Genomic DNA, 24,838 nt, shown 5'->3' with positions numbered 1-24,838 from the left:
ACATCTTTATAATATTTTCTGCAGTTTAGTGTTTTGTTGGCTTTTTGACTACAGTGCTATTACAAGCAAGCGTCTTCATTGACCAGAATACCAGGTCCTTTTCTTGATCTGATTAGTTACTTTAGAATCCAGTTAGAAGTATGAGTAATTCAGAATTTTCCATGAAACATGCATTGCTTTTCGTTAATCAATGCTGAGTGTCATCTGCAGTCATTTACCAAGCTTTAGAAAAATAAAATACACTGTATACCTATTGCCATTTTAAAAATCTACATTTGTATGTGCCAAATTAAGCATAGGAAGTAACTATGGTATATATTTACGATACCAATCAATTATAACCGTTGGCAAATGCTGTATTTAAATGGTGTCCACTATATAAGAGGCCAGAAGAGCTTTATGAAAGCACTTATTATGCACTGGAAAGATACATATGTAATATACAGAAGAAGAACACATGATATATTGTTTAACTGATGAATTGACATGGAAGGACTTTTAGTGAACCCAGATTTTATTTTCTCTTACATTCCATATTTCTGGAATCACATATTGTCACATTTCTGCCAGGGGGGCACTGACAGAAAAAGGTTCAAAAATGCCTATTTTATTTCCAATGCAGTTTATAAATGGTGAGAAATGTTTCTTGCTACAAAAATGGGAATCCCAAAGGGTTTGGTGGTTTACATCTTATGAACAGTGAAAGGTGTGGGTAAAAAACTTGGGGTGAAATCCTGGCCTCACTGGAAGCAATGAAAAAACTCTTATTTACTTCAGTAGACTCAGGATTTCACCACTGAACTTTCGTAGTAGGTCTTTTGTTCTGCACCAGGATTTTCTCATTGTCCTATTTCTGTGACTCTCAGTTAGCCTCTGTATCCTCAGTTGTCCTCCTTTTCAGCAGCTGCCTAATAACTCCTGTCCCATTTCTTTCATAACCCTCCTACTCCAACAAAATGAGGTTAAACATGTAGGCTACGTCTACATTAGCCCCTTCTTTTTGAAAGGGACATGGTAATGAGTGAGGTCAGAAGATGCTAATGAGACACTGCCATGAATATGCAGTGCTTCATTAACATAATGGCGACCGCAGCAATTTGAAAATGCCGCTTTTGAATCACGCACTGCCTGTGTAGACAGGGGGCTTTCAAAAGGACCCTCCAGTGTTTGAAAGCACCTTATTCCTAAAACCAAATAGGAATAAGGGGTTTTCGAAGACTGGAGGGCTCCTTTCGAAAGGTCCCTGTCTACACAGGTGGCGTGTGATTCGAAAGCAGTACTTTCAAGTTGCTGTGGCCACCATTATGCTAATAAGGCACTGCATATTCATTGCAGCCCCTCATTAGCATCTTCCAACCTCACTCATTACCATGCCCCTTTCGAAAAGAAGGGGCTAGTGTAGACATAGCCATACACTGATTTAACCTCAGAAAAAATCAAAAAATAAAGTGAGTCTTTTAACTTGAAATCATATGGCTATTAAGACTGGTTATTCAACCAAACATAAATTCTAGGACTAGGGAAAATCATGGGATGAGTGATTTAAAAAATAGGAAATCTGAAAACTTATGAAGGTCCATGTTCCCTTAAATAAATTGTCCTTTTAGGGAGAAGGGGTTAACAAGAGTACTCTTGATTATACATGTGAAATTAGGAGCCACAACCTGAGATAAACATTAAAGCAATGAAATGGAACACTGAGAATTAATCAATTGATGATGCCTCTAAGTTCTTTGCCCAAAATGCTCATTTTCTGTGGTCATGTTATCATATACCTAGAGGAATATTTGCATAAATGTCTATCAACCACAGCAACCTGTCATTAACTCAATTCCACTTCAGGCAAATCTGCAGCCCATGAGGCTTTCAATGGCATCTGACATACATTTTAAAACTGATCAAAACTGATAGGCATTGCTAGATGATTCTGCCTGGTAAATGTCAAACAATGGTTATTTGGAGCAGTACCATGTAAATGTCTAGTTTGTTGAGTATTATTTTCTTATGCTGTGTGATTTGTCAAGACTTCTAATGTTCTTATGCCAATCAGGTACATATTGCAATTCGATAATATTCAGCCCTAAATGAAACTGATCCCGTTTTTTATTGTATGTGGATCTTTGAGTAAAATAGCTGAGATTCTTTCTCAGTACGCATTAAGAGTGAAATCCAGTCTCCACCGATGTCTAAAGGAAGTTTGTTTGAATTTAACTAACAGATTAATTTTTCTGTCTGTGCTTATTGAGTTTTCTCGTGAACACAGGGCCAGGCTCAGCCCTGGAATAATTCTCGTACTGTCAGTGGTGTTTGAGGAGTTACTACCAGGCTGCATTTGGCCTGGTAACCACAAAATATTCACCCTTCTTTTCCAAACAGCTATGTTTCTAGACACTGGCAGGAGATAACTGACGTGTTTAGTGCTTTCTAACATGACACTTACATGGGTCAGCAAAAGCCAGTGTTTCAAGTTTTTGTCAAATGCTGATCCTCATATTTTCACTAGATCCCACATATGGGGAGATTTTGTGAAAAATTATGTGTTTAAAAGATCATTTTGCTTACTGACCTCCTCCCTCACAGTGATATTATAAAGAATAATGCAATATTTGTTTAGCACTTTGAAATTGTAAAAGCACTTTGAAGTGCTGAGTATTAAGTATTATTATTACTTTCACAGATTTTGTTGTATTCTATGGAATCCAAATTTTCATGTAAAAAATGAAGTTTTGGGGCCTCTTCTTTGAAAAGGTAACCTTTCTTCTGTGGCTAAATGTACTGTAGCTTAAAGTGCAGTCAGCTTTGCAGAAACGTGTCTGTAAAATATCAACACATGTTACCATCTTACAATTCCTCCATGTGCAGTGCTCTTATTGATTTGGAACCCAGGCCCGTATGTGCTTATGCACGAGTGGTCCCATTAGACTCATTGGGATTGTTCAGGTGTGTAATGTTATTTATGTGCATAAGGATTTAGATTCCAATCTTAAATGGGAGTTCTGCATGTGACAGCTTGCAGGGTCAGATCCCACAGCATTTGCAAGCCTGTGAATTCCAATGGTTTTACTTCTGTAAGATAGTAAGTTCTACGTCAACGTGAAATCATGATAGCAGATTCATGACTGGCATTCCTGAGGTCCATATATGTGGACATTGTGCAATGTTCATCTTTTTTCTGGATGTTTGGAAGGACATTGTCTGAAGAGCTAGGGACCTTCATGTGTGGTGGTTCCAAATTACTTATTTGTATTTTTACAGTGGCAGGATAAACAGACAGTTAAGTGATATTTTTTATAGAATTTCTGCAGAAATGTACATTGTAAGGACTGCATTGCAATACATCTTCAAGCATAGGGCTGAATGTCCAATAGCTTTATTAACAGATGTAAATAACTTAATTTGACTTGAAAGTCCATGTGAGAAGATGAAGAGGTAAACTTACACCTGAAGGGCTCTCTCTTATACCCTACAAGTAATTCCACTGAAACCAGTGGGATAAGAAAGTTGCAGGATTGTGTCCAAAGGGAGGAGTATCATTTACATAATGATTGACTAAAACTGAAACATGAGACATTTTCAAAAGTGACGTAAATACTTAAAACCCAGTTCCAAAAGTGACTTGCACTTAAGTCAGAGCCTGAGTCTCATTGAATTTCAGTGGGGTGTGGATTCTAAATACCTAAGTCATTTCTTTCCCTGTAGCAGGAGCTATCTTGTTCTTTGCCTCTTGGCTAGAGGCAGGACGTATGGCCCCGTTCCATAATTGCAGCTTCACAATCATCCAGCTGAGGTGCTACTGAGCCTGCATCCTATCCCTAGATATCTTTTGTAGTTTGCCTTCCACCATTATCTTCAGCTGTCAAAGCCTTTATCCAGATTTAATATTAGGTGTCCCTTCCCTTCAACGTCCTTATCAAAGAACTTGATTTTTCTTTCTATTAAAATATATGCCAGAGTAACTACGGCCTTAATCCTGCAATTCACTGTGCATCAGTCCCTCACTGCACTAATGCTCAGCTCCATTCACTATATTTATCTCATTGAGGTTCACTGCAGGATGAAAACTGTACAAAATTGGACTTGTAGCATAAATGTTTGGTTTGGACACTACTGCGATTGTGATATGCTTGGATCCATACATAGGGCATATTGCGTGCACACACCTTCACATGAAAATGAGCTGCATTGTCATAACAAGCTAATCTCTGAAGCTAAAAGATTGGCATCAGGTAAGCATCTACATAATTTGGATCCTTATGTAAATGTTACATGAGCCTCTTTGGTCTCTTCAAGACAGGAAATCCCATGAGCTTGAATAGTTCATTGGGACATTTCCCATATTTAATCCTCCCAGTTGATCCATCAATCAATCATGGCAACCAACCAAAGGTTCACTTTCAGTGCTGGAATACACTATAAGCAAACAATTTAACAGAGGAAAACTTCTCTTGTTTTCTTATGCAGGCAAAACTTGCATTAAAGCCACAAGGAAAGCAGGAATGGGCCCTAAGTGCTGTGCTTGCTCCATTTGAAAACAATGGCAAGATTTCAGGTGCTGAGAAGCTGCATCTCCATTGAGTTCATCTGGAAAGGGCATTGCTAAGCACTTTGCCAGACTGAGACAATAGGCTCAGGCCCTAAATAACAGAAGCCCTCAATATTTTACAAAAATTGAGGAATTCTTTTAAATACGCTCTGTATATTGGGAAAATATACATGAAAGCTTTTTCATTATTATTCTTTTTCCTCCCACTAGTTTGCCATACTCCCTGTAATAGGATGTAGTTAGGCTCGTCGGTTATTTGTACAGCATACTTAGAATTCTTTAAAAAAACCTAGTCTGCTTAAAAATTGAGTGTGTTGCTTGACTTATGGAATATTTGCAAATGTAAAATAAGTTAGAGTATTTTTTCAATGGAAATCGGAGCAATTTTCAAAAAAGTAGGTAAGTATGGAGTATGGTTTATTACTGCCAGGCATTATCATTTGTGTGCTTTCTCAGTTTGCATTCAGTATGAGACAGATTTGTAGAGCTAAATTTGCAATGACAGGTACTTGCTTTGAATGTTTGAGAAATTTTCAGTTGTTTTCACATTGTTTCCCTTTAGCAAAGAGTAGAGTTCCAGGAAGTTACAGCTGCAGAGCCTTGATTTTTCATTGCTTAAAGGTTTTCAGGCCTCTTACCCTAACACATTAATGTTAATAGAGCAGCTTCAGAATTTCAAGCAGTGCTCTCAGTAATTAAAGCTGATGCTAGCTGCCTCTTCTCCCTTGATGCTGACACAAGGTAGAGAAACTGTCAAGTTTTCAAGAATTATTACACACACTTAGAAGAGAACAGCCTAGCAGCTCCTTGAAATAAAAGAGCAGCATTTTTAAAATTGGAATGTGGAAAGGAGTATCCAGGAGAAGGTGGAAGAAGGCCAAGGAGGGGACAGATGCTGTAATGGGGCGAGAGAGGGAACAGATCAAAAAGAACACAGTTCTGGTATCCATTAGTGTTGAAGTTTAGTTCATCTTAATGCAGTATTCCGTAACACAGAAAGGGGACCTTAAAAGAATTTTATTGGATTTTAAAAAATTGCAAATAGGATGCAAGTCTTCAAACTAATGGTCAAATGCCATCCTTCTATGCTATCCACGTGTCCCAACATATATCTGGATCAGTGCTGTGAAAGGAATAACTCATATAGGTTGTGTCTACTCTTGCCCCCAACTTCGGAGGGGGCATGGTAATCATGGTGATGGGAGATTGCTAATAAGGTGCTGCAGTGAATATGCAGTATTTCAATAGGCTAATTCTCCCCCACGGCAACTTCGAAGTGTCAGATTTCCAAGTGCCGGCATGCATGTAGCCATGAGCACTTTGAAGTGCCCGTGCTACTTTGAAGTTCCTTTACTCCCCCCAAAATTAAGCTGTTTGAGCTGTGTGTCACTGAGCTGTCTGTTAAAAGCACTGGGCACTTTGCAAAAAAATTATGGGGAGTAAAGGCACTTTGAAGTAGCATGGGCAGTTTGACACTTTGAAGTTGCCATGGGGTAGAATTAGCCTAATGAAGTGCTGCATATTCCTCACAGCACTTCATTAGCAGTCTCCCATCACCCTGATTACAATGCCCCCTTTAAAGATGGGGGCAAGTGTAGACAAGCCCATAGACAGTAAGCAGTCCTGTTGTCTCTAATTGCCTCATACAAAGTTCCTTGAAGTCAATGAAAGTGTCTTCTCTTCCTCCAATAGAATACCCGCTCTTGTTGTGGGATTAACATGATGTGTTAATCATGCCTCTTGTTGCTCTGGCCAAACTGGTCTGGATTATTCTAATTTGCTATGCACAATGTTTGCTTGGTTTTGTATACTAGTGGCAATGCCGTTTTCTTTGTAGGAGACACTAGTATTCTCAAGTATGAAAAAATATAAACTATTGTTAGAAGAAAACATAAGGCTGGATCTTGTAGGAGCAGCACTGAATAAGATCATTCCGTCATTTTTATTGTCTCCTGTAAGAAAGAGGGCAAAACTCCTGCCACAGTGTGGCATGCCTGTATTATATTTTTAAGCTGACTCTGACATTGACATTCAAATTAGGCCAAGTACTGGGGTCCTCTGGAGTAGGGTAGAAAGCAAGGAGGAGGGAATGTACAGGTAGGGTTGCCAACTGTCTAATTACACAAGCTTGAACCCATCCTTATAATCCCCTTCCACACCCCAGAGCTCTCCCAGAGCCCGCACCCTTCATGGACCCCAAACCCCAATCTTGTGCCCCAGCCCTGATCCCTCTCCCAAGCTAAATTTCTTCCCAGAGCCTGCAACCCCCTTTTGCACCCTAACCCCCTTCCCCAGGCTCATCACAGAGCCCCCTTCCAGAGCTAGGATAGTGGAGGCTGTGAGCGGAGCAGGTTCTGGCCAAGCGGTGCTTACCTTGGGTGGCTCTTGATCAGTGTCACAGCAGGGTTAAGTTAGTCTCCCTGCCTGCACAGCTGTGCACCACTCCTGGAAGTAGCTGACACATCCCTGCAGCCCCCTAGGGGAGGGCAGCTGACTCTGCACACTGCCCCGACTTCAGTCACCACTCCTGCAGTTCCCCGTGGCCACAGTTCCCAGCCAGTGGGAGCTACGAATTCAGCTCTCAGGACGGAAGCAGCACAAAATGATCACCTGGTTCTAAGCCCCACTTCGGGGAGCCACACAGAGCCAGCTCAGGCAGGGGGCCTGCCGGAGCCCTGGTGTGCCACTGCACTTTTAGCTACCTAAAATCTTTTGGGTTGATTTCAGTAGCTTCTGGGAGACTCCCAGTGAAATTGGGAGAGTTGGCACCCTGTACAGGACAAACACCAAGAATTTTGTAAATTGATAGTGAAAGCAAATAAGTCAATGAAATTCTTCGGAGAACTGGTACTGGGACACTAGTGATGCCAAAGAACATTTTGTTTGTGTTGAAAATAGAACACTTAGCTGAGTAATTAGGGACTTCCGTATAGGTGACTGTTTGCATGTCAATGCAATTACAAATTTTATTATTTATTTTGATGTTTAATTTTGTAAAATGTGCTTTGTCATTAAGTTGTGCAGTAGTGAAGAAACAAGCTAATTGTGACAAATAACAAAAATACCATGCATGTATGTGAAAGGTATGATTTTATATACCAATATACAGGAAATTATACCAAATCATTATAACTGTGCAATCTTACTGCATAAGAATCATATACTTAGAGATGGAAAGACTGCTGTTAGATCACCCACTGTAATGTGATCACATCCCTAGAGCTGTAAACAGATGAAAATATGTTCAGCCTTCTAATATGTAGTCATTGCTGTGAAGTGCCAAAATAATTTGGAGGAAGTTGCAGTACTCATCCAGGGAACTACCATCCAGCCACACACTTCCATAGATCTGTCCCATATCCGTCTTGGAATAGCCTTGGGTGTATTCCTACAAGACAGAAGTGAACAAGTACTTAAAAGGGACCTTCTTACACTGTTTGAGCTGTCTATTAAAAGCACTGGACACTTTGCAAAAATTTGCCCTAAGTGTGTGGGTATGTCAGTTTCTCCATCTTTTGAAAAAGAAGTCAGTAATGCCATCTCTGTCTCACACACAGATTCTGAGGACTAATTCATTTATGTTTGTTAGGGTTTTTTGGGATCATTTAATGCAAGATGCTTTATAGGTGCAAAGCATACAGTATGATTATTCTCATGATACTACTTGGTGATGTACTGCATTAACAATAATTAAATACTGTGCTAGTGATGTGGCTAAATCCCAGTGGACTGTTATAATAATGTACTGTTTTGTCAATATAAAAGTTCCATGTTTCACTGCATAATCAAAATTTGGTCATTCCTTTGCACTATTTTTCCTTTTCTTTTTCTTTTTTTTTTGTTTTGTTTTGTTTCTTTCACACAGTCATATTTGTGCAGGAGAGTCTATGCTAAATAGTACAATAGACTAGAATCTATGCAGAGAACAATATGTTTTCATTTTAACAATACAGACCAGAAGTAAGTTAATAGATTGATATGAACAAAACAGAGAAGCAAAGAGAAATATTAATAAAACAGTAAGTCCTGGGGATGAAATCTTTATCCTGCTGAAGTCAGTTTTGACTTTTGTGAGGTCAGGATTTCACTCACCATATAGAATAAGGTTTTGTTGTTTTAATTGAATATTGAATTTCCTTTTAAAACCTTGCTTAAAATTATATTAACTATAATAAAATATTATTCAGGTATCTCCCAATATAGCAGACTGCTCTGATTATAACTTTGCTCTTGCCAAAGAGCATGAATGCATTGGTATTCCATCATGACTCTCGTTGATGTAATTGCAACAAAGGGTCCTGTGGCACCTCACAGACTAACAGAAAAGTTTTGAGCATGCCACAGGACCCTTTGTTGCTGTTACAGATCCATACTAACACAGCTACCCCTCCAACGATTGCTGTAATTAAATATTATTTGTATATGGAACCAGGTTTTGATTTTTAGACCACCAATGGGGTCAGAGACAGGGAGAGACTTTTCACAGATACATAAAAATCATTCCAGCTGCTCCTTCATTATTATGTTGTCTTTGTAAGCCAGTGGCTACAGTCGGGTTATAAGAAGCAGCATATTCTCTGGATTCCATTTCTGTTTAGTATCTAATTGTTTGTAGCATGCACCTGCAATAGCTTATCCATTACGCAGTTCTCAAGAGCAAGTTTGCAGGAAGACAGTGCTAAAGTGAGCTGGAAATGTAAATTCTTAAAAGCATACATAATCCTCTACAGGAGTGGTTTTAAATAGCCTAGATATTTATCTGCTTTTTGAAACTTTTGCTTTAATAAGCTGAATTTTGAAGAGGAATATGAATGCCTAAATCAAACTGAAGTATTCAAATTTTTGCTTCCTGAATTTGACAGCTGCAAGGACTTGCATAAGGACAGGAGAAGAATTAATCAAAAACTAAATACTGTATACCTTAATTTACAAGCCACTCATGATTAGTAATCATTTCTGTTTAATAGCCACAACTTTACTGCAAAAACTACAGGAGCAAATAATTAACCATACTAAAAGCTGTGGCTTCTATATGTAGACACATGGAATCTGCTGTCTCAAGCAATAACTCAGAATGGTTGAAAGAAATCTCATTACAGTACTTTGGGACAAATGTATAATTGGGACAAACAGGATATTTTGGGATGAGATTACCATATAAGAAAGTGACTGCTATGGGAAGACATCTGCATAGCTGATGAGAAATGGTGTAATAGAGTTAGACACCTGCTCATGAACAGTTTAGGGAAATGGAAACCAGGTTTGAATTCACTGTGTTAATAATCCTTCATTATTTGTAGTTTAGTTTAACCTTTAAATGATTTTTCAGTAGCAAATTTGAGAACCGTGGGTGACATTTACTTCATCAAAAAATGAAGTTCAGTTTGCAACAAAACAATTTGTAAGGCTTAGGTCATCCAGTCGGGGGATAGCAACAATCCCATTTGACTTAGGTGACCAGTCAGAAAGTTTGAGTAGTGAATCAGAATATCAGTTAATTAAATGAATGCTCAAAATGTAACACTCAAATTATTTGAGTGGGGGTGCATTATGAACTTGTTCAGAAAAAAAGAGATCTGTTCATAGTTGTGGAGACAAGAAAGAAAATGTCTAAATTCACCAAATAAGTTGTTGACATCAAATAATAAATCAGTTTAAATTTGGAAATTGACATCCCTGTTGGGTAACTGAGACTTTCCAATGAGATTCTATGAAAAAATGCTTTAATTTTATAATGGACTCATACATTTAAAATTAATATTTTAATTAGCTACAATACTGAAAATCATGTGTTCTATCCACAGACCAGCAGTACTCCTGGTCACCTTCTCAGCACTTCAATGAAGAAAGATTCTCACCTGCTCCGAGGAACATGAAAGGATTATCTGGTAGTCGCAACCAACCACAATTATGTTCTGCTCATACTTGTGGCTTAGCATCCCCTGAAGATTGTGAACACACCCTTGACCATATCCACCATGGGCAGGAGCCAAGGCAATCATATCTTCTCAGCCCTACCGAGAGCTGCCCGCTGGATCATCATCGCTGCTCACCCCGGAGCTCCATCCATTCAGAATGCATGATGATGCCCATGGTTATGGGTGATCATATGTCAAGTAGCACTTTTCCCAGAATGCACTACAGCTCACATTACGAAACTAGGGACGATTGCACCATGTCTCACGCTAATCCTAAAATTAACCGAATTCCTGCCAATCTCTTGGATCAGTTTGAGAAACAACTTCCTCTCCATAGAGATGGGTTTCACACGTTACAGTATCAGAGGACCTCAACAGCTGCAGAACAGCGCAGTGAAAGCCCAGGAAGAATACGCCATCTTGTTCATTCTGTACAGAAACTTTTCACAAAGTCTCACTCTTTGGAAGGATCATCCAAGGGTAATGTCAATGGGACAAAAGGAGACAGCCGAGGGGACGACCATCATCATGGACATCATTCCAAGCATAGCAAAAGGAGTAAAAGTAAGGAGCGAAAACCGGAAAGCAAGCATAAATCTGGAATGAGTAGCTGGTGGAGCTCTGATGATAATTTGGACAGTGATAGCACATACCGCACACCTAGTGTGGTAAATAGACATCACGTAGATCATATCTCCCACTGCTACCCTGAAGCACTCCAGGGGCACTTTGGCGATCTCTCACTAAAGACTTCCAAAAGTAACAATGATGTGAAATGTTCTGCTTGCGAAGGGTTAGCAATGACCCCTGATGGTAAATACATGAAAAGGAGTTCTTGGTCCACACTTACAGTAAGCCAGGCTAAAGAAGCATATCGCAAGTCATCACTTAACTTAGATAAACCTCTGGTTCATCAGGAAATCAAACCTTCTCTGAGGCCATGCCATTACCTTCAGGTGAGCACCAGATTTTGCTATTATTTGTAATGGAGAAGCAATGAGTTATTATTACACCAGGATGTCATTGTAAAATATATATGGGTGCCCTGTAAATCTCTGATGGTGTTTACCAACTGCAGGTATCTTTAGGTGGGAAATCTGCAGCATTTATTATTTATGAATAAGATTCAAACTAATTAATTTATTTCCAGTACCTGAGTTTGTACTGTGTTTAAATCTGAATAATGTCTATGCTTCAGATTATAGAAAGGGGCACTTTGCCTAGCAGTGTGTGTCTAGAATAAATGTGTAGAAAACAATTGTAAATTGAAGGTACTAAGTCTGGGTGAAATCATGAGAGATCTTTCCTTCTGTTTTGTCACTCCCACACTTCCTTCCAAACCCTCTTAACAACACAAAGCTAGATTTTGCTGGTACACTCAGTTGCTTTTGCTGCTCTGGTGATGCAAAGTAGTTTAAATGTCTAGAGAAACCATGTCTATGGTTGTTTTGCATCACTGAAATAGAGCAAAGCAGCTGAGGGTACCAGTGAATCTGGTCTTGTGTCTTTAATACTTGGTCTGAAACACTCATAATACTTAGTGTGTCTACTGTGAGGATGAAGGCTTGAGCCACTACTGTTTGAAATTTTAGTGGATGGCCTCAGGGAGAGTAAATGTTTAAAATTGAGCATTTAGACAACTAGAGTAACCTGTCAAACTAGATATTTGCCTATCTGATATGAAAGCAACTTACTAAATGATGAGAATTACTAAGGCTAGTCATTCAGAAAGGTAGGGAGCTCTCAGGACCACATGGTAATAGCAAAGGCACTGCTAGCACCCTCTGTCACAGAAATATTTGGAAATGGATCCTGGCTAGTTCAGAATAATTCAAGGAATTAGGATGTTGACTATGCAGCCAAACCAGCACCTCACAATCATATCTATATTTATGCTCAGAACACCCCTATGAGGGCTCCCCATTGCAAGTAAATATCTGAGCCACAGAGAGGCTAATGACTTGCCTAAAGTCACACAGGATGTCTGTGGCGGAGCTTAAACCTAGGTATCCCAAATTCCAAAGTTACCCCTTAATCACTGCATCACCTGTCCTCTTCCTCTCACTAAGAAACAGCTGAACTGTGTCTCCTCAAGTTTCATCTTTGGGGAGTAACCAAGCCAGGAAAATTTCAAGGTGTGTGATGGCAATTTAAAAAAAAAAAAAGAATAACTGGGAACAAGGGGTTAGAACAGAAACTCTTGTGCAGCTTTAACTATAGTGGTTGCTACTGCTCCGTACGTAATTTTTCCCTGTATATGGAAAAATGTTGTTAACAAGGAAGTATCTTTAATCATCAATTATCAGATTATTTGGCTATTTAGGTACAACACATTTGAAATGGAAGCCTATTATCTGATTTACTCTACTGTTTGGCATGAATCCTTAGGTGTGACAAGGATATTCAGGAAGAAAGCTGGAAGTGAACTAAGTATCAATAGTAAAATTATAAACTTAAAAGTTGGATTTTACCGTTTCCAGTATTCAAATATCTGTGAGCACTGCTGGAAGAGAAAAGGAAACTACTTCAGGCAAAAATGTACAACTAACAACCACTACAGTTTGGGAGCGTAATGTTATGTGCCATTGATTGATATTCCTTCCTCAGTCATTCAACAGTATTGGAAGCAGCAGCATGAAATCAAGGTAAACACATGAGTGGTACAGCAAACGAATCAGCACATAAAAGATAAAATAGCATGTTGTGCTACAAAAGGGCCACAGCCCCATTCTGCCTTCCTGATGCATTAAAGTACTAGTGTCATCCTTTACAGCACTGACATTGCCAGTGTGCAGGTGGTAATAGCAGCAGCGGATTCTGAGCATGCAGTGTAGCCTTTAAAACAATAAACCCAATGTCAGTTGAGCTGCACTCTCAATTCAAGTATACCACTATTCAGAAGAGCCTGAGGACAGGTTCACTTAATTGTCACATACACAAGTCCTAGTCCAGTAACCCTATTGAGGCCACTTTTGCTTCAATAAGGTAACCTTATAGTCTTGGAAGATCTGTGCTGCAACTCTGTGTACTGTCTCTTTGTTGGGAGGATGACATTCATCCTGACCAAATTCCATATGCACTACAATGCCATGGAGGCAGATTACAAACTCCAGATTTTGTCTCATGAAACACTATATTCCAACTACACAAAACTACTTCTCATGCTGCATAACTGAGTATATTTTTTTCTTTATGTGCATTACTATGAACTACAGTGGAACATCAGAATCATGAACACTTAGGCCATTTCTACACCCGCCACTTTCTCCAAAAGTGGCATGCTAATAAATGGCCTGAAATATGCTAATGAGGCATAGATGTAAATTCCCGGCACCTCGTTAGCATAAGGTCACATGATTTGGGGGACTCCAAAACAGCATGTAGAGGCACAGCCCCTGAGGGATCTTCTGGAAGAAAGTCCTCCTTCTGGAGTCCCCTTCTTCCTGATAATTTTCAGGAAGAAGAGGCCTCTGGAAGGAGGACTTCCTTGTGGAAGATCCCCCAGGGGCCGTGCCACCACACGCTGTTTTGAATTCCGGAAGAGCTTCTTCCTGACTCCAAATCATGTGACCCTGTGCTAACGAGGTGCTGGGAATTTACATCCGCACCTCACCAGCATATTTCAGGCCTTTTACTAGCACGCCACTTTTGGAGAAAGTGGCATGTGTAGAAACAGCCTTAGAGTTATGAACTGACCAGTTAATGAAACACCTCATTTGGAACCAGAAGTACATAATCAGGCAGCAGCAGAGATCTGAAGAAAAAGAAAAAAAAACCAAGCAGAGTACTGTATTAAAAGCAAATTACTAAAAAAAAGGAAAAGCATGTAGTAAAGTTTCAAAGCTGTGTTAAATCAGTGTTCAGTTGTAAACTTTTGAAAGAACAATCACGTTTTCTTTGGAGTTGTGAATATTTCAGAATTATGAATGACCTTCATTCCCAATGTGTGTGTAACTCTGACATGCTATTGTGCTCATGCACTCATTTCATAATGTTCTGAGTGCCAACTTGTGCAGTTCTGTATTTACCCCCTGAATAGCTTTAAACAACTAGGGACTTTATACTAAATTGATACTCCCTCTTTCCAGTTTCCAGGGATTCAGAGGTATCTACTGGCCAAGACTGAAGTGCTGCTCTTTGAAAGAGAAAAGTGAAATTATTATGTGCACTCAGCAATGGGGTGCAAAGTTCTGACTAAATGCACTGAGAATCTCTGATTATTACTGAGATTAATGACATGACAGCATGCTACCTTCAAGTACTAAAAAACATTTACTGTTTCTGATGGAAATACTGCTGCAGATAGGCTTTGGCTGATTTTCCAAATAACGTAACAAAATAGTCCTAGTTTCATATCCTTGTGAAACCCAGTGCAAGTTGATTTTATTGCACAAGTGCTGTCAGCTGGATGAGAAAAGAGAGGCTATATTCCCACCAATATTTTGTCAGTAATGATTCGCTTTTATATATCTACCACTTCTTTGTTGTCAATAATATTCAATATTGCAAAGGTGGGTAGACTGAAAGTTGGTCGTTGCCACATTTGTGCAGGACTATCCTCAGGGCCCCAAGAAGCCTGCAGCCACAAGTAAAGTGATATTTTAGAGCCCTGAATCAATTCACACCTGTAACAGGGGCACTGCATGGAGTACTGCCACTGATGATAGATGACCACACACTCCCTTTGGCTAGGATTGATCTGATCAGGTAGTGCAGTTCTGGGTCATGAGTGAAATTGTTCAACACTCATTTTAAAAAGGGAATCTAACCTTCAAATGGTTATGATTTTACCAGCCTTTCTGGATCATATTTTACTCCCATCTTTAAAGGATGGCTTTTAATGGTACTTATTCATCCACATAAGTATCTTAGGGCAATGTATTCATGGTCTCTTTCTTCAACTAAGGGAATAATTAGACCTCCCTTTAAAATTGTACAGGTAGTAAAGTGTTTCCTATACCTGGAAAGTAACAAAAGTACTGACTTTCCTCAGGCTGCTAATTAATTGTCTGTAGAGTTTTGAGTTAGCTGTTCAGACCCATAAAACTGATTTGTTCGAATGAAAAGAGTGTGTGAGAGAGAAAATAGATAAGCATTTCTAGATAGCACTTTTACAATTAGTTTTTTTAAAAGACATCTGTGCTGTCATTTCAGCAACACCGATATAATGCTGGGGTGAAGGGAGCCTGTGGAGGAAAGATGTATCTTGCTTGGATTAAGTAGGTGGTTTGAAACAGCCATAATTCATTGTGGTCTGAAGGATGCTTAGTGCACATCACCAGGGTTCACACCACCAATCAGTGCCCAGCATGCTGCAGCACTGCGGATTTACACCCCAGCTTACAATGCACTAAGTGATGGTGCAGGCACGGCTTGAAGTGCAGTCAGAGCGCTTTTCTTACTGTGCAGTAAACCCCCGAAATGTGCAGTTTCAAGTTTCTCTTCTCTTGCATTAGCGTGAGTTTTCAGCTTGAAGCTACTCTGCAGCTGTCTGTCTGTTCGGCTTCCTCCAGCTGGGGGAAGCTGGACAGGCACAGCTTCTTCCTTGCTCCCCCAGGTGGGGGAAGCCGGGGAGAAGCCAATGTGCTGGTCAGTTTCCCAGTTTATGCCTATTTTGTGATTTAGTACAATAGACCCCCCACTGGCTCCCAGCTCTCTGTGCTCACAAGGGACAGGAAATTGACCAGTGTTGCTGTGCTGGTCAGTTTCCTGGCTCCCAAAGTATGCAAAAATTCAACTTAGGTGGAGGTTGCTAAGAACGCAACCTCTGCATAAGTCAGGGGGTCTACTGTACTAAATCAAAAAACAGGTTTCTTCTTACAATTCCTACAATCACCACAGTTCTGCATGTACCTCTGTTGTTATTAACTGATGCGCTCGAGATTTTTGGCACCTACACTTTTTGGTTCATGCAGCAAGGGTATGTTAGACCATCTAAAGCAGTGTTTCTGAAACTTTCTGAGACCATGGAACATCAAACGATAACATTTTTTATGCAGAACACCTGTGAAAGTCTTTAAAAAGAAATGTAATTTTGTTTGCTCATATTGGTGGAAGTAATAAATTCAATAAGTCATCACACACCACACACAGACATGAAGCAGCTGACTGATAGTGTAGCCACCATGCCAGCATAGCACATTCACCATGCATCGGTGCTAGTTGCTTTGTCGCCATATAGATAGGAGAAGAAGATTACAGGAGAGAGGAGGCAAGCACAATGTTAGTCAGCCTGGCTGTGTTGCCAGATGACTACCACTCTCACAAGGTGTGGAAATAAACTTGTGTGTCAGTGTTTTCCATTACTGTTATCATAAGATAGTTATTTATTGTAAAACTTTGAATTATTTTTCCAAATGCTCATGGCACACCTGCAAGTTCATGGAACACCCGTGTTCCAAGGTACATGGTTTAAGAAACAATGATCTGGATTATCTAGAAATAATGCTCTACATAGAAACTTGCAATTTGCTCCTTATGGGCCAAACTGTCTTGCCTTGTGTCAAAGGTGAGTAAGAAAAGTTGGTGTGCAGGGCAGCAGGACTAAAGACGTTGTTTGGGTTCCTGGGGAGAAAAAATGTTTTCTGACTAAAACTGCAGGCTGTGCTGTGCCCTCACTATTTGAATGAGTCAATGATTGATCTTCCACCTTGCCCTTCTCCACACTGACCCATCAGTGGAAGATGCAGAGAGAACCCAATAGTCTTGGCTCTATCCTCTGTGGAGGGCTTGAATCCAGCATGTGGGTTTTCTTTCCTGTATACATCAAAACTGCACTAATTATATTTCAGGTAGGGCCTTTTGTGGCCACAGAGAAGGAAAACATATCACTATCCAGGTGTGGGGTAGAGGTAAAGTAAGCGGAGAAATGAAAGGGTAGAATGATGTCAATCCTTAGAAGATAGTTACCAGTAATTCCAAAAGAGACAGATTTTATTCATCCTTTCTTGCCTGAGAAGACTTGTGGCAAAAACACATCCTTTTCTTTCCAATATCCATGGCTAGAGCTTCATCTTTTCTGTGGTGCAATGAAAAGAAATTATATGACCTCCACCCTTAAATTCCATAACAAATATAATTTTGTCTGTCACCATGAAATACCTTTTATTTCCACCTCTTCCTATGAACATGCCCAACTGTGGTTCCTTGTTTAAAATTCTAACAGTTGTAAAATTCATGAATATTTTTGCAGTGATTCTTCTTCCAATAACTGGATGAGGATGGATTTATTCCATTATATCCTGTAGGTGTCCTGGCTCCATGCTCCAGACAAAGGCCCCTGGATCATTCAAATCCTTTTTCTTCCCACATGACAGAGCAGCTTGTAATAAGGTTCATTTTGTCATCTTTCTAGTCTTCTGGGCCTTGTCTGCTGCCCCATCATCCAGGGAGCCCAGCTGGTTAGCCTACATTTCCGGCTCCCCACACCTAAAGCTGGATTACACCTCTAGCTCCCTAGTCCCTGTTTTTTTTTTTTTTTGTTTTCTTTTTTTTATTGTTTTTGCTTTGCTCCCTAGAACTTCAAGCATAATTCAATTGACTCAGCTTTTGGGGAAAGCTGTAAAACAAGGTGAATATATAGGAAGGTTCCAGGAAGGTTAGGGAGACAGAACGCTTAGGGCTCTTGCTGCAGAAAAATAGCAAATACCACATCAGAAATTCTGGATTGTCTGACAATTTGGAAATATCACTCCATCTGTTGGTGTAGCCTCATTACCATGGTATGTATCTGAACACCTCACAATCCATAATGTATTTATCCTCCCAACACTTCTGTGAGGTAGAGAAGAATTGTTATTCCTTGTTTTTTCGGAGGGGGACTTGAAGCACAAAGAGACATATCCAAGGTCAAGGACAAATGCAAAGTGCTCCACTTGGAAAGGAACAATCAGTTTCACACATAGAGAATGGGAAGAGACTGCCTAGGAATGAGTACAGCAGAAAGGGATCTAGAGGTTATAGTGGACCACAAGCTAAATATGAGTCAACAGTGTGATGCTGTTGCAAAAAAAACAAACATGATTCTGGGATACATTAACAGGTGTGTTGTGAACAAGACAGGAGAAGTAATTCTTCTGCTCTTCTGTGCATTGGTTAGGCCTCAGCTTGAGTATTGTGTCCAGTTCTGGGTACTGCAGGTCAAGAAAGATGTGGAGAAATTAGAGAGGGTCCAGAAAAGAGCAACGAGAATGATCAAAAGTCTAGAGAATGTGACCTATGAAAAAAGGCTGAAAGAATTGGGCTTGTTTAGTTTGGAAAAGAGAAGATTGAGGTGGGGACACAATAGCAGTTTTCAAGTATCTAAAAGGGTGTCATAAGGAGGAGGGAGAAAACTTGTTCTTCTTGGCCTCTGAGGATAGAACAAGAGGCAATGAACTTAAAGTGCAGCAAGGGAGGTTTAGGTTGTATATTAAGAAAAAGTTCCTAACTGTCAGGGTGATCAAACAGTGGAATAAATTGCCAGGGGAGTTTGTGGAATCTCCATCGCTGGAGATATTTAAGAACAGGTTAGATAGATCTCTATCAGGGATGGTTTAGACAGTACTTGGTCCTCGATGGCCTCTTGAGGTCCCTTCCAGTCCTAGCAGTCTATGATTCTGTGATTCTAAGGTCACACAGGAAGTCTGTGACAATGCAACCCCAGATCTCCAGATTATCTCACTTGTGTCTTTAAGCACTACACCATTCTTCCTCTCTGGCTATGGAGACCATAGCCGTGAAATCACAGAGACTATGAGTCCCTGACTGGGACATTTCACACCTCTTCAAGCTCTTTCTTCAAGTCTCTCTGAAGAGTAAGGCAGGTGACACTTCATATATTTACATGAGAGTCCTGTCTCTCAGTTTAAGATGAGATTTTGGAACACAGTTCTGCTTTATGTCAATATTTGGTGGATACGGAATCCCTGAATACACAGTATCCATGTCATCTTCACCTCAGATTTCATTTACTACAGTTGTGCTTTGCTTTGAGCTACTCTTGCAGGGTGGGAGAAGTTTGGTAATATGAGCTAATGCAGAATGCAGCTGCTGACTTGCTTCGCAGAATGTCTCACAGACAGAATATTGTACTTGTGCTTTGTGATCTGAGCTGGCTTCCAGGGCATTTCCAGGTGCCACTGAAGTTGTGATTTTGACCTATAGAAGCCCGGAACTGGCTGGGATCAATCAGATCACTTCTTGCTGCGTGTGATTCTGTGACAGATGATATCAGATGGGTTCTCAGGATGCCATATCCCTGATTTAAATGGGAGAGTTGTTGACAGGATGTTCCCAGAAAGGTGGTCATCAGCCCTGAAATTAACTCCCCGCTTGTTTGACAGTGTCAGCTGACCTTCAGATCATGATGCAAGATTTTTCTCTTCTACATGCTAAGGGTCCTGAGTGGCTTATGAAATGTGAAGGGAATAGAGGGTTTGGCTTTTGTTGATCTTGAGATGGAATTCTTGGTACATTTTATACAGATTTTTGAATATTTTTATGGTATAATGTACATAGAGCAATGAACCAGCATATTTATAAGAAGTCAGAGTAACTAGATAAAATATGTGCATCAAGACTGGGACGTGCATTGAGAAGGGTTTTGAGAAGAAAAATTCTTATGTATTAAGGAAATAAGGCTTTCTTTACAGGTACAGATTCATCCTATACAGGTGGTCCCCAACACACGAACACATCAACTTATGACCATTCATACTTACGACCAACCTCCAGCTCAAACCCCCATGCACCCCAGCTCACCTTCTCCAGCGGGGGACTCCAGCCTCATGCCTGGGGCTCCCCTTCAACCACTGAGAACCCAGCTCCAACCCCTGTGCCCCAACACCCCCGCAAACCTGGGCCTCTACCCCACTCATGCACCTGGACCCAACCCCCATGGACCCAGACCCAAACCCCCCAACCCCTGTGTGGCCCCAGATCACCCCCCCATGTGGCTGGCTCAGCATGTGCAGGGCTCCAACCTGCCCCCCACTCAAGCACTCCACCCTGGTGCACCCCCGTTCAACCACTCCCCCTCCTGGCTCAACCCCACTGCAGCCCCAGCTCATGCCCCCTGTGCTTGGTGATCCAACTTCAACCCATGTCTGGGATTCTGGCCTCCAGCCCCCAGTGGGGCTCCAACTCCCCTCCACCCAACCAGCTCACCCTGGTGCACCCCCCATTCAACACCCCCACTTGGCTGAACCCCTCCCTCATGCAGCATCAGCTCACCCTCCTCCCCGCCATGCTTGGCGCTCTGACTGTCAGCTGCCGCCGGTGTGCACAGGGGCTCTATCCCCCTGCCAGCTCAACCCACTCCCACCCTAGTTCACCTCTGTTTAATCCCCCATCTCCCTAACTCAACCCCCATCCCCAGCTGACTCCCCCTCCCCCCGGTACATGCTGAGCTGTCAGCTACCAGCCCCTGCACGTGCATGAGGCTCTCACCCCACCCTGCTCTGGTTCACCCCATTCAACCCCCCCTCAATCCCCAACAGCCCCAGCTCACACTCCTTGGCACATGGGCTCCATCTTTAACCTTCCTCCCTGGGCTCCAGTTCCAACCTCCCTACCCACCACCCTTGCAGCCCTGCCTTCGACCCCCTGGCCAAGCTCAACTCCCACCCCAACCCTCTGATGCCTGGGTCCAACCCCCTGGAAGCCCCAGCTCAGCTGCACCCTCTCACCCCACTGCCGCCCTAACCCACCCCAGGCTTAAGCCCCCTGCTCCCTCCCAGGGCCCCAACCCAAGCTCTCCTCATCTTATATGAAATTCAAGGTACCTCGAGGGATTACAGTATAAGGGTATTTCTGACTTCCAACCAAATCAAGTTACGGCCAGGTGTTCGGAACATGACCGGTTCTTAAGTGGGGGACTATCTGTAACTCTCCCTTTTTCCAAAATATTGAGGATCAATAGGGATAGAGGAGATTGAGCCTTTCTAATATGCATGAGGTTAGAGACATCTGATTCTAGATTTTGGACAATACAGTCATTCATATTTATATGTTAATGGAAAATTACATATATAATTTTCATAGAATTTCTATCCTTTTGGTCCAGTAATTGGCTCAAAAATGCACCCCATTTACTCACAGGAAAAAAAATTAGAAAAATGAACCTATTAACTGGGACCAAACACTCAATTCCCCAATCTACGTTGAAAAGACGTGCAATGTTAACATTTCAAATTTTGCTGCAAATATTTCATATGTCAACAAGACCTTGACACAATGCCTAGCATGACCGTTATTTTAAGGATGGAGTAAACCAAGAAAAACAGCCAACACCTAATGGCTATGGTTACACTAGCGAATTCTGCTGACAAAAGCCCAGTTTTCTTGACAAAACTGTTGGAATGTCGACACTCGAAGTGAGTTTTGTCAACAGTTTGTCAACAGAATTCAGCGCTCTTGCCAGCAGCGTTCTGCTTCTCAGCCATGAGGCATAACACTACTGTCAACAGATTCTGGCTGCATCTACGCTACAAGATAAATTCAAATTTAAAGTGCTTAGCTCGATATTACCAGCTGACTGTCTTCACTGTAAATACCACTAGCTCGGTTTAGGAAGCACTAATATCAATATCATCATATCGTTGGTACCTCAGGAGTATAACGTCAACCTCTAATTCGAAAGATCAATTAATGGACAGTGTGAAAGTGCCACATCTTAAAATTGAATTTATTAGCCTCTACAGGTGTCCTGTATGTAAGCCACGATGCCCCTCAGTGCTCTGCTGTGGCTGCTGCTCTCCAGGTGCACAAGAACTAAGTAACAGGAAGAACCAGGAACTCTGGGGAGGGGTTGTTTGTAATGGGTAGATTCACTCACAGCGCTAATAGCAAAGAAAGAAAGATGTGTCTCAGACTCTCATACAAACATGAGCCCATAGCTTGCTGCTCCCACTTTGAAATTGCTGGTGTTCCTGTTACCTAATTCCGGTGCAGCTGGAGAGCAGCAGCCAGAGCGGGGCACTGAGGGGCATTGTGGGTTACATATGAGACACCCTTGGAGGCTAATAAATTCAATTTTAAGATGTGATGCTTCCTCACTGGCCTTTAATTGAACTTTTGTATTTGAGCTTGATGCTCTACCCGTCAGGTACCAATGATATTATGATATTGATATTAGTACTCCCTAAATCGAGCTAATGGTATTTACAGTGAAGACAGCCATCTGAAAATATTGAGCTAACTGCCTTAAATTCGAATTTATCTTGTAGTGTAGACAAAGCCTCATTGTAACTATCCATAAGGTTCATGGTATTCTTCTTGTCCTTTCCCATATAACTCCAGGAACAGTCTAATCAGTTTCCCTGGATTTGGATTTATAGAGCCACCAGCATCCTAGAAAGAAATCATTTAGTTCTTGCTCTCTCCTTCTTGGTGGGGCATCTAATGATCATATGTAGAAAGCTTTAACTGAAAGCAAGATTTACATGTGCAGCCTTATGTATAGTACTGGGTTACTTTAACCAATTACCCATCTCAAAATGAGGATTTATATTTACGATAGTCCTTGAGAGTTTACCCCCCCCACCCAAAGTGAGTACAATAGAGTTAGCTTTAGAAGGTGATCCCATAGTTCACAGCAGAGACCACGTAATGCTCTTTCTATGATTATATTTGTTAGCTGAAATGTGGTAAAGTATACCAGTGTAAAGTGTACAGTGTTTGCATCACTTATGTCATCCCTTGTGGAAAAAGCTGAAGCCTTAATTCCTCACCATCATCATCACCACCACGACCCATGCCCGTCAGGTTAGAGTTTCTCACCCCGAGGAGCATAGACTGTGATACAGGCTTTATACTGTCTCAGGCTGCCACTCAATGGGGTCTACATATTCATGGAGGTTTTAACACCTCCCCCACACACTTTCCTTATTTGAATTTCCATGCCTCACTACTTTTGGCATGTCCAATTTTTCATAGCCCAACCTAGTAGTTCCCCTGATATTCATTCATATTTGTCATGGTGTCACCATTGGCACAGGCAAATACATTAAGGAAGTCACCCATATTTCACTCCGCATATCATTGGTCATCTTGTGGTGTCAACTGATCTCTTGTAGACCGTAGTATCCAAACATAGCAGTTATTTTCAAAATATTAGCCAATCACAAACATAAACACAAGCTCATCAGGGTTAAAATTTACTTACTTATAGTAATTTAGCCTAAATCCTAATTTGGCTAAATATTTTTCAGACTTGGGACTTGTAGGTTTTGTGCTACAACATAAATTTCACCTTTATATTCTAAATATGCCAGATATCTTTTATCCTTGGCTATACATATGCACCACATAGAGCTTGAACTCTTGTTCTTATATTTCTAGCCTAACTGCATTCACAAATTGATAATAAGATGTTAGATTTCTCTTAATAAAGTTCGATAATTTTAACTTTTATAGCCCTTTCGTATAAATATGTCAAAGCATTTACGTTTACATGATAACTAAATATCATATGTCTACACAACCAAGTTATTTTGAAATAACTTTGATAGCATCTACGCTATCGCAACTGCTATTTCAAAATCATTTTTAAATAGTGGTTGGCTTGTTTCAAAATAAGTAAGCCTCATTCCATGAGGAACAGACAGGGAATAGAGCCCATTGCAAAATAAGCCATAGTGCATCCAATGGCTCTGTTTTGAAATAGGCCGTATTGTGTGCACACACTCTACATTTTGTATGTAGCAGCATGATTTCAAAATAAGCTATTCCAGAAAATCTCTTCGGCTGTGGCCACAATATCAAGCGATGTCAAAGTGAAGTAATGAAGCGACTACACACAGATCAATGTTTCAAAGAGACACCCCTCCGACCCCGTCATTTCAAAATGGAGCAGCTACACAGCCCAGAGCTTCCTTTCGAAACAACGGGGCAGGAAATGGTGGAAATGACAAGGGCCGGGTCAAATGGCTGAGAAGCCCTTCCTGGAGCACTGGCCAGCTGCCCCCTTTAGGGGGTCCCTCCCAAACAAACCCCACCCCCACCCTGTGCACATGCTGAGGGCTCAGGCTGCTTGCAGCACACGACCTCCAGCACAGCACCAGCAGAGCCTTGTTCAGCCCCAACCCTGTGGCTTGCCATGGACCCGCAGTACTTTATGGACTGGGATGTCCTGGACATCATCTCCAGCCTGATGACCATCCTGGCAGCGTGTCATCTCAGGCTCTGTGCTGCCCACCATGTTGCCGCCCTCCTGCAGGACCCTCCCACAGTGCCTCTGGAGCACCCTCTTCCCCGGGTCCACTGTTGTCTCTGATGGTACCCCACCAGTGAGGAGTGGTGGGACAGCATTGTCCTTGAGGCGAGGGACGATAAGCGGTGGCTCCACAACTTCTGGATGACCCGGGCCACCTTCATGGAGCTGTGCCAGTGGCTGGCA

General features: G+C 41.3%; 1 protein-coding gene across 2 annotated transcripts in view; it reads left to right on the top strand.

Moving 5' to 3' along the window:
- The window catches only part of DLGAP2 (DLG associated protein 2), a 547,630-nt gene that overhangs the window by 417,710 nt on the left and 105,082 nt on the right, over window positions 1-24,838 (top strand). For both annotated transcript variants that reach the window (XM_074988921.1, XM_074988920.1), the window contains exon 5: window positions 10,348-11,417. In XM_074988921.1, the coding sequence (XP_074845022.1) occupies window positions 10,416-11,417 (1,002 nt within the window). In that variant the 5' untranslated portion in view covers window positions 10,348-10,415. The remainder of the gene's footprint in view (window positions 1-10,347; window positions 11,418-24,838) is intronic.

This window comes from Carettochelys insculpta, chromosome 3 (assembly GCF_033958435.1).
Source record: "Carettochelys insculpta isolate YL-2023 chromosome 3, ASM3395843v1, whole genome shotgun sequence".
NCBI classification, from domain to species: domain Eukaryota; kingdom Metazoa; phylum Chordata; order Testudines; family Carettochelyidae; genus Carettochelys; species Carettochelys insculpta.
The sequence above is the reverse complement of the archived record's forward strand: the minus strand, read 5'-3'. Positions and strand labels throughout refer to the sequence as shown.